Below are 9,390 nucleotides of genomic sequence, written 5' to 3' on the forward strand. Positions count from 1 at the left end.
CGCACACTTACCCATGAGAAAGTCCCATTGAATTTAATGAGAGACTTGGGGCCATCCCATGGCATAATTGTCACCGGGAGCCATTGAGTAAAAAGTCCAAACACTCCTGCAGTCCTATACTCCTGACTACCTTTCCAGTGCCTCTTGGTGCATGGTTCAGTGAACTGGATGTAGAATCCAAATTGTGTGGGTGAGAAGGCTTCCTATGTCCTATAGCAGACATAGGACTCAGCTAGACGGGTAAAGAAAAAGTGATTTATATGTGTTGGATGTGCGATATAACATTGTGCCACCAGATGGCAATGTGGAGCCCCGTTTTTCTCTACATGCTTTCCCTGTTTAAATTTACAACACTTTAAACTGAAACGCTTCTTCGATGTGCATAGATCCAGGCTTAGTAGTAGGTATGACTTTGGGCACACTTGTAAAGGTGTTGGTCAGATGCCTTATACTTGATGTAAACATATTCCTCTAGAAAACTGCCTTCCCTAACACAGACCCTGTCTGGGCCATGTATTCTCTACCCCCATCGTTCAGCCTGGGCACTGAGGTCCAGCTCCAAGGGCCTTCTGGCGGTTCCCTCACTGCAAGAAGTGAGGTTACAGGGAACCAGGCAGAGGGCCTTCTCAGTAGTGGTGCCCGCCCTGTGGAACACCCTCCCATCAGATGTCAAGGAAATAAACAACTATCTGACTTTTAGAAGGCATCTGAAGGCAGCCCTGTTTAGGGAAGTTTTTAATGTTTAATGCTACATTGTGTTTTTAACATTCTGTTGCGAGCCGCCCAGAGTAGCTAGGGAAACCCAGCCAGATGGACGGGGTATAAATAATAAATTATTATTATTCTCTTCCTGCTACCAGAGACCCTCTTCACATGAGGTGCCACAGAGAAAAATATATTTTATTCCACCACTACACTATGCGGCCCCACTCCACCACCCACCACAACGAAATGAGTTTGCTTTAGAACCCCTTTTATCATTTCTGTGTTTTTAACATTTATGCTGCATTATTTTAAAAAAAAAAATCTTGCTTTTTTTTTAGCTGCTGTAAAAGCCTTCAAAGATGCGAGACAGAAGCCAGCAGGACCCATTTCTTCAGAAGAGCATAAATCGGAAGAACAACTTACCAAACAATCTGAGCTAACCCAGCATTCCAGTAGCAGTCTACATAAGAAAACAATTAAACAAGCTGGAAACCAAGACAAAATAAAGGTGAAAGAGAAGCCAGGCTCTGACATGGGAAAAGAACAAATTTGTGTGAGAGAGAAGCTGAAAATGGCAGACGGTGAGGAAATACGCCTGTTGGATGATGTTACAGTGCAGGCTGCAGAGCATCATAAATTAGCTGCTCAGGCTCAAGCAGAAAAGTCAGTATATTCCGAAGTTACAAAATGTTTGGATGACCTCCTGAGTAGAACAGAAGTTGATTCACCTGATAGAGTGACAAGTGAGGAAGCTGGAATGGAGAAGGAATACTTTGATGACAGCACTGAAGAAAGATTCTATAATCAGTCTTCTGGCTCTGATGAAAATGATAGTGATGATGACTTCTTCATTGGCAAAGTAAAGAGAACGAAGAAAAAGAAGGGAGCAGCTGATATTTCATTACCTACAGACCAGAAAAGCAAATGCATCCAGCTCAAAAAGGGCTTGCAGTCTGACACAGCCCAGGACACAGATGCAAAAGGCCAAAATCAAAGCTCAAAAACAATGAAGCTAGAATCCATGTTTTACTCTTCACTGTCAGAAACAAATAAGTCCAAATCAGTGAAAAGGTAAGCCATCAAAACCCTCAATCTAGTTTGCAAACTTTTTGGACAAATGTTTTCACCCTTCAAGTGGCTTACATGCTGTGAGAAGTCTTTGCATATTTTCTGACTAGCCTCCTCTGTTGAGTCAATTTTTGCATTAGACTTTCCCTAGAGGAGCTGCCATGGGACGCGGGTGGCGCTGTGGATTAAACCACAGAGCCTAGGACTTGCCGATCAGAAGGTCGGCGATTCGGATCCCCGTGACGGGGTGAGCTCCCATTGCTCGGTCCCTGCTCCTGCCAACCTAGCAGTTCGAAAGCACGTCAAAGTGCAAGTAGATAAATAGGTACCACTCCGGCAGGAAGGCAAACGGCGTTTCTGCGTGCTGCTCTGGTTCGCCGGAAGCAGCTTAGTCATGCTGGCCACATGACCCGGAAGCTGTCTGTGGACAAACGTCGGCTCCCTCGGCCAATAAAGCGAGATGAGCGCTGCAACCCCAGAGTCGGCCACAACTGGACCTAATAGTCAGGGGTCCCTTTTCCTTTAGAGGAGCTACCATTGTCAGATTCAATAGCTTTAAGGAAGTCATGGAAACTGAGCCTTATTCACGATCAGACCGTGAGCTTGGCTTGGCTATCAAACCCCATTTATGCAGAGCGAGTGAAATTCTTAACTTCCTCAACTCTGTAGACCAACTGACAAGTGGGCAGGGTCACTGCTTGTCAATCATCTGATGTAAAAATGATGCCCAGTGAATAAAGTTGGCCTACAGAGGTGGGGACAGAGAAGTCCCCATGCAGGAATGAACAGTCACTCATCAGCATATAGAAAACGGGGTTCAATGTGACTTTCATCAAGGAAAACAGCCACATCTCTGCCTGACCTCCACCTCATGTCGCATATGATATCAGGTGTGGAATAGATGGGTGTGGTTTGGAGAAGGTTGCCTTGTGGGACAAATGGGGAGGCCTGGCTGGCCATATTTGGCCCATGGCCAGATGTTCCCGCCCCAGATATAGATAATTCTCAGGTCTATTTATGTGCTTTAGGTTTCACAGATATCACATGTTTGTTGCACTCAATAATGTCTTGACTTCTAAAAATGTCACTTTTTTCTGTTCTAGAACTGTAAAAGACCACCTTCCCAGAAGTAAAGCAAAAGGTAAGTCAAGTTGATGTTGCTACTTGCATTCATGCAGCATCAGAACAAAATCTCATTTTGTATTTAAACTGTAGCAGTAGTTTTTCAAATGCATTTAATTGTATTGAATTTTTTTAAAAGCATTGTACTTGAACTTTATAGAGGCTTTTAAATTTTCAGTTTTTGGAAGGACATTTTTACAATCTAGGTTTGTACAGCTAATTTTACTAGCCCTACTTGAGGTCAAGCAATCGCTATGATTTTACTGAAGCTTGGAATAATGTGCTATTCTTGTTTTCATATTTTCCAAAAGGGTTTATAAGGCACAGGAGTCTCATTTTCATATTTTATTAAATTTCGGGAGGAATTCAGTGTTGCACCAAGAAGATCATTCCATCAGGGAAAGAAAGCACTGTGGCTTGTCATATGTAATAATCCCCTTTTCTCACACACACACACACACACACACACACACACACACACGGCACTGTTCTGCAAGTTCTCTCTGCCCCACCCCAGGGCCAATTTGGGCCTCTGATGGCCCAAAACTTTACCAATGCTGCATAATTCAGTACTGTTTTATATACAATCAGAAGAAATTACTTTTGAAAACCACATATCTCTGTACCATATTTTGAAGTTTTGCTTGTCCTCCAAAACTGCATGAAGTTCCACTTTGCATTGGCATGCCTGGAAGCTTTCCATAAGATAATTAAAAGAATGCCAGCGGCTTCTGTTTAATGTGTGAACGTAACCAGATATGTTGCGTCATAAATATATAATAAATAATCACTAAAGCACATAGGATAAGGTGAATCCTGACTTGTGCTCAGTGGAACTCTGCGATCTCCCCATATCTTTCCCCAGGTGCCCCCTCAAATGCTGCTCAGGAGGGATGGGAGACGTTCTGAAACACCATCAGAGGTGGTGCTGGGGGCTACACAGGGAAATTACAGCTCTTTGTACAGTCATACCTTGGGTTAAATTTTCTTCAAGTTGAGCGCGTTCAAGTTGCGCTCCGCGGTAACCTGGAAGTAACGGAGCGCGTTACTTCCGGGTTTCGCCGCTTGCGCATGCGCAGATGCTCAAAATGACATCATGCGCAGAAGTGGCGAAAAGCGACGCACTCGTGCGCAGACGTGCCATCGCTAGATACGTTTACCTCTAGATGCGAACGGGGCTCCAGAACAGATCCCGTTCGTATCTAGAGGTACCACTGTATATTGAGAAGTCTACTGCATCCTAGGTGGAAATATCCTATCTGTTCGCAGAAGAGCAAATCTGGATCCGACTTCTTATCTCTGAGGAACCAACTAGAAGCTATATACCTCTATGGTGTGCGAATTGTCGATGCTCTTAATGTTCTATGAATTCTTGTGCAGGTTTTGAAAGAAATGGTCCACAGAAACAGATGTTCAAAGGTTTGAGTATGAAGCAAGGTATTAAGAGAGAACAATTGGAACAGCCACTTCATCCTTCCTGGGAAGCGAGCAGGAAACGTCGAGAGCAAGTATCTCAAATTACAGCATTCCAAGGGAAAAAAATTAAATTTGAAGACTAAGGGGGTGTTATTTCTTAAGGACTCTCTTCTTTTCCTCCTTTTTTTATCTCATCTGTTGACAACTTGTCGACACAGCTGTATAAACTAAAAACAGACATTTCATTTATAGATTTCCAATATAACTGTAATATATAAAATAAATTGTTGATTTTGAAGTTGTTCATTGCAAGAGGCTTTTTTTCTATAGAAACTATTCTACACTTTTCAGGAATAGCTCCATTTGCCATGTTTTTAACTTCTTAATGGGAACTTGCATGAAAGATCATGGGTATCGACAATTGGTGAAGATGCACCTCTTTATCCAGGCCTTAGATTCAGTGGAATCCTTTTCCTTCTCCTGCATGACTGTTCTGTGCTCCTCTTTTGTTGCTTTGCCATTGGTTGTTTAGTGGTTTTATTTTATGATTTGAATGCAAATTGTACTCGCTTACATCGAGACATTTTTGTAACGTTTGGGAACCATTCAGTGAAGGGCTAGCTAGAAGTTCAAAAATAATAGGCCTTTGTAGAAATCCCATAGGCAGAAAAAACATTTTGCTGTACATCATTGTTGTTGTTGTTTAGTTGTGTCTGACTCTTCGTGACCCCATGGACCAGAGCACGCCAGGCACTCCTGTCTTCCACTGCCTCCCGCAGTTTGGTCAGACTCATGTTTGTAGCTTCGAGAACACTGTCCAATCATCTTGTCCTCTGTCATCCCCTTCTCCTTGTGCCCTCCATCTTTCCCAACATCGGTCTTTTCCAGGGAGTCTTCTCTTCTCATGAGGTGGCCAAAGTATTGGAGCCTCAGCTTCAGGATCTGTCCTTCCAGTGAGCACTCAGGGCTGATTTCCTTAAGAATGGAGAGGTTTGATCTTCTTGCAGTCCATGGGACTCTCAAGAGTCTCCTCCAACACCATAATTCATAAGCATCAATTCTTCGGCGATCAGCCTTCTTTATGGTCCAGCTCTCACTTCCATACATCACTACTGGGAAAACCATGGCTTTAACTATACGGACCTTTGTTGGGAAGGTGATGTCTCTGCTTTTTAGCTGTACATCATAGGATCTTGGAATTGTAGTTGGAAGCAACCCCAAAGGTAATCTGGTCCAATCCTCTGCAATATAGGAATCTCAACTAGATCATACATGACAGATGGCCATCTAGCCTCTGCTTCAAAACCTCCAAGGAAGGAGAGTTCACCATCTGTTGTGGGAGACAGTTCCACTGTCGAACAGCTCTTGCTGTCAGAAAGTTCTTCCTGATGTTTGGTCGGAAACTCCTTTCTTGCAACTTGAATCTATTGGTTGGGGTCTTAGCTTCTGGTGCAGGGAAAAAGAAGCTTGCTGCATTGTCCATGTGACAGCCCTTTAGATATTTGAAGATGATTATCATATATGGCAAATTATACCATTACACCTTGATCGTGTTTTGTTGCTTATTAAGATGCTGCGGGGCTTGGCTGTTTTTGCTTGAAATGTCAGAGTTTGTATTAAATTACTAGTTCTGGAACAAATGTATAAACAGAAACCACTGGAAAACAGCATGTGTCTTGCAGTGTGAATAACTGACATATGCTGTCCAGAAAAGGAAGACTCTACATCAGAGGTCAGGAACCTGTGTCCAAATGTTGGATTCTAGCTCTTGTCAGCCCCAGTCAGTATAGCAAATGGTCAGGGATTATGGGAGTTGTAGTCCCAACAACATTTGGAGGGACACAAGATCACCATTTGTGCTCTAATGGAATGAATCTGGTGTTAGATCATATATTTACCTCCTTACTACAGTGGTACCTTGGTTGTTGAATGGCTTGGGTCCCAGTTTGCAAATGTTTTGCATAAGCCGAACGTCCGACGCAGCTTCCGATTGAGTGCAAGAAGCTCCTGCAGCCAATTGGGAGCTGCGCCTTGGTTTTCGAACAGTTCTGGGAGTTGAACGGGCTCCCGGAACAGATTAAGTTTGACAAGTTACCACTGATCTGTTAAAGTCAGAAATTGGTATCTATACTGTCCAATGGTTTCATTCATTTGTGTTCTGATATTCTGAGATTAGAAGGGCATTTGACTGAATTGAATGTCATCTATTTTCAGATCAGTTAATTCTTTTGGTTATCTAGAGTGCATTAATTGAAAAAGTAGGGTGAAGTTGTTTGCTTATAATACTGCAGGATTTGTCTTTTACATCCAAAAGAAATTATTTTCATATGGTCCTTCATTACTCTTGGGATTCAAGCTACGTCTTAACAAGCTGTAACTATTAGTGGCTCCACTGCTTTAAAAGCCTTTCCCCATTTTACATGCATGTTGGAGAGAAAAATATTACATAAGTTAATGCTAGCCCAATATTAGGGTTTCCTATCCCTTTATTATTTAGTCTCTCATTTTCCTAAATTTACAACTACACAACATGCCCTGAATCTCTCTAGTTGATAAACATCTTTCCATTGGGGAAAAACAAGTTGTGAATGGCTAAAGAAAACTTGCACACTACATACAAAGTAATAAGATAATGCCTTTTCCTGTTTTAGTTGAAAATAGAGAAACTTGAAAACTTCATAGCTTGGGTAGCATCTCTTTACATGTCTCTGGACTGCCAAGAGAGCTTAGTTTTTCTTGGCAATTGATGAACAGGAGAGAATTTCTTACTGCTATAACTTATGACCCTAGCAGTATTCCTATGGGGTGTCTAGCACATCAAAGCATTTTTAAAAGTGCTGGATTTACAGCAAAGCTTTTGATCTAAGGAACGAGCTATGTAGACTTTGTCTACATAGGAGGGCAATACCAGGTGAATGTAAATCACATCTCTTGTTTTCTTCTATTCAGATAAACCAGTGTTTTTAAAACTGTGAGACATACAGAGAAGTAGCACCAGTTGAAAAACACCAATATAGAAGGAAAATCTAGCAACCTTAAAATACATTATTGAATGTTTTTGTTTAGCGGCGTTTTGGACGCATGGTGGACTAGGATTCCGTTATGGTCATACTGTATTGATACAAAAGTCTCAGTCTTATACGGTATTGTATTTGGTAGAAATATAAACATTCTGAACTCAAGGATACATTTGAACTCAAAGTAATTTTCCAGACAGGCTTACTAAAATTGTGATACAGGACAATAAACTAGCCTACTGAAGACCTGTTGACTATCTGTCTAGTCTTGTGGCATGGTCCTGATCATGAATATCACTGTTTTTATCCTATGAGCTTTGTCCCATAATCTTGTCATAATGCATAATTAGTAGCATTTTTACAAGCTTTCCCTCTGGAAAGTAGAGGCAGCACTGTTATAGACTCTTCTCTAAGCTCGATATGGTCTGCCAGCGATTAGCAAACTTTCTGCTTATATAAGAACTGTGACTGATACATACAATTTTCCTTATCCATGTGTGATGACTTCTATAAACTCCTTTAGCTCTCTTAGGTTGATCCTCCTTTCCCTGGCAGAGTAATTACTTCAGATGCAAACCTTAGATAATTTTGTATCATGTTTGTATTTTTTAGAGAATGAAATGCTTCCCCTATAGAGAAGAATGATACAGTCCTGTATATAGAGATTCCTCTTAACCTGTAAGAAAGATTTTGGTGAAAGCTGGAGAGACGTTCTGAGCATTTGAAAAACAAATTTATTCAGGTCATTTTCACATAAATCTGCAACCACGATACAAGAATTAAACAAGAATATGGAAGTGCAATGAAGAAAACAAAGCTAGTGTATGAATAATTATAAATAACTTCTCAGAGAAAGATGCAAAGATTTTAAAAGCAAGGCTCTTTGAAAAAAATAATGAAGTAAATATTAGAATTCCTTGCAAGAAGTTAGAGTGGCTCTTCACTAAATTTGTAACATTTGGTTGCTTATAAATTTCCTGACAGAAAACTGTTTATTTCAATTCAAGTTAAAATATGTAAGCACCTTTGTAGTATCTGGAATGTGAAAATGATGTTTTTGGTGTAAGGCACAGGATAGACCACTTGTAAGAATATAGCACTTCAGTTATCTCCAACTAAACCTATGGGGAGGTACAAAAATGGTGACTGGGGGGAAAATCAGTTTATCATTAAAAATCCCTTTGATCTAAATGTGAAATATTTAAAGTAGAAACATTTTCTGTGCTATAGTCCGAATAAGGGCCTGCCAAAAAAAGTGAAGAAAATCTATCTCTGTGTCATGCAGCTGGAAGGGAAAAGGATTAGTTTCTCACAAAAAGATGTAGCCCATTAATTCCTCGTGTGTTCCAAAAACCACAAGAAAATCTTCCAAGCTGCCATGAATCTTCATGAATTAGTACCTTTCTTTGTTAGAACTGATCTTGGCAAAGTGAATCTTGGCTGAGGTCTGAATCCAAAAGTGTCAGATATTCCAGTTCACATCATATGTAACAGCAGATAACCTGCTTCCCTCCAATAAATGAAAACACAATTTTGTAACTGGAAACACTACTAAATGTGGGGATAGTGGTCCTGCGAAGTCGCTCGGCCCTATTCCTTGAGATGCCATCATCATGCCAACAGCTTTCCTGATCCCCTGCTCTTCTCAGTAGTCACTGGCTCCCCAATACCAGACCACAGTTTTTCCTGCTGCTACTAAAACATGTTAAAAAAGAAAGAAAAATTTCTACATATAAGCAAGCAAGGCTGCTTATATGTGTATCATGTGGATAGTTACAGGTAGGTAGCCGTGTTGGTCTGCCGTAGTCAAAACAAAATTTAAAAAAAATCCTTTAAGTATCACCTTAGAGACCAACTAAGTTAGTTATTGCTATGAGCTTTCGTGTGCATGCACACTTCTTCAGATACACTCAAACAGAAGTCACCAGACCCTTATATATAGTGAGAGGGTGGGGAGGGGTATTATCAGAACAGTGGTGGGAATGGGTGATTGGCTAATTGGTGTGGTAGACCTGTTGACAACTGTTAACGACTGCAATTGGTCTTGAAGGGGGGAAAAAGG

General features: G+C 41.1%; 1 protein-coding gene across 3 annotated transcripts in view; it reads left to right on the forward strand.

Annotated features, from left to right (window-relative positions):
• Window positions 1-4,611, forward strand: part of SRFBP1 (serum response factor binding protein 1) — a 49,360-nt gene extending 44,749 nt beyond the window's left edge. For all 3 annotated transcript variants that reach the window (XM_053408029.1, XM_053408031.1, XM_053408030.1), the window contains 3 exons: window positions 1,044-1,776; window positions 2,877-2,914; window positions 4,276-4,611. In XM_053408029.1, coding sequence (XP_053264004.1) covers window positions 1,044-1,776; window positions 2,877-2,914; window positions 4,276-4,454 — 950 coding nt within the window. In that variant the 3' untranslated portion in view covers window positions 4,455-4,611. The remainder of the gene's footprint in view (window positions 1-1,043; window positions 1,777-2,876; window positions 2,915-4,275) is intronic.
• The last annotated feature ends 4,779 nt before the right edge of the window (window positions 4,612-9,390 follow it).

Source organism: Podarcis raffonei, chromosome 11 (genome assembly GCF_027172205.1).
Source record: "Podarcis raffonei isolate rPodRaf1 chromosome 11, rPodRaf1.pri, whole genome shotgun sequence".
Taxonomy (NCBI): Eukaryota; Metazoa; Chordata; class Lepidosauria; order Squamata; family Lacertidae; genus Podarcis; species Podarcis raffonei.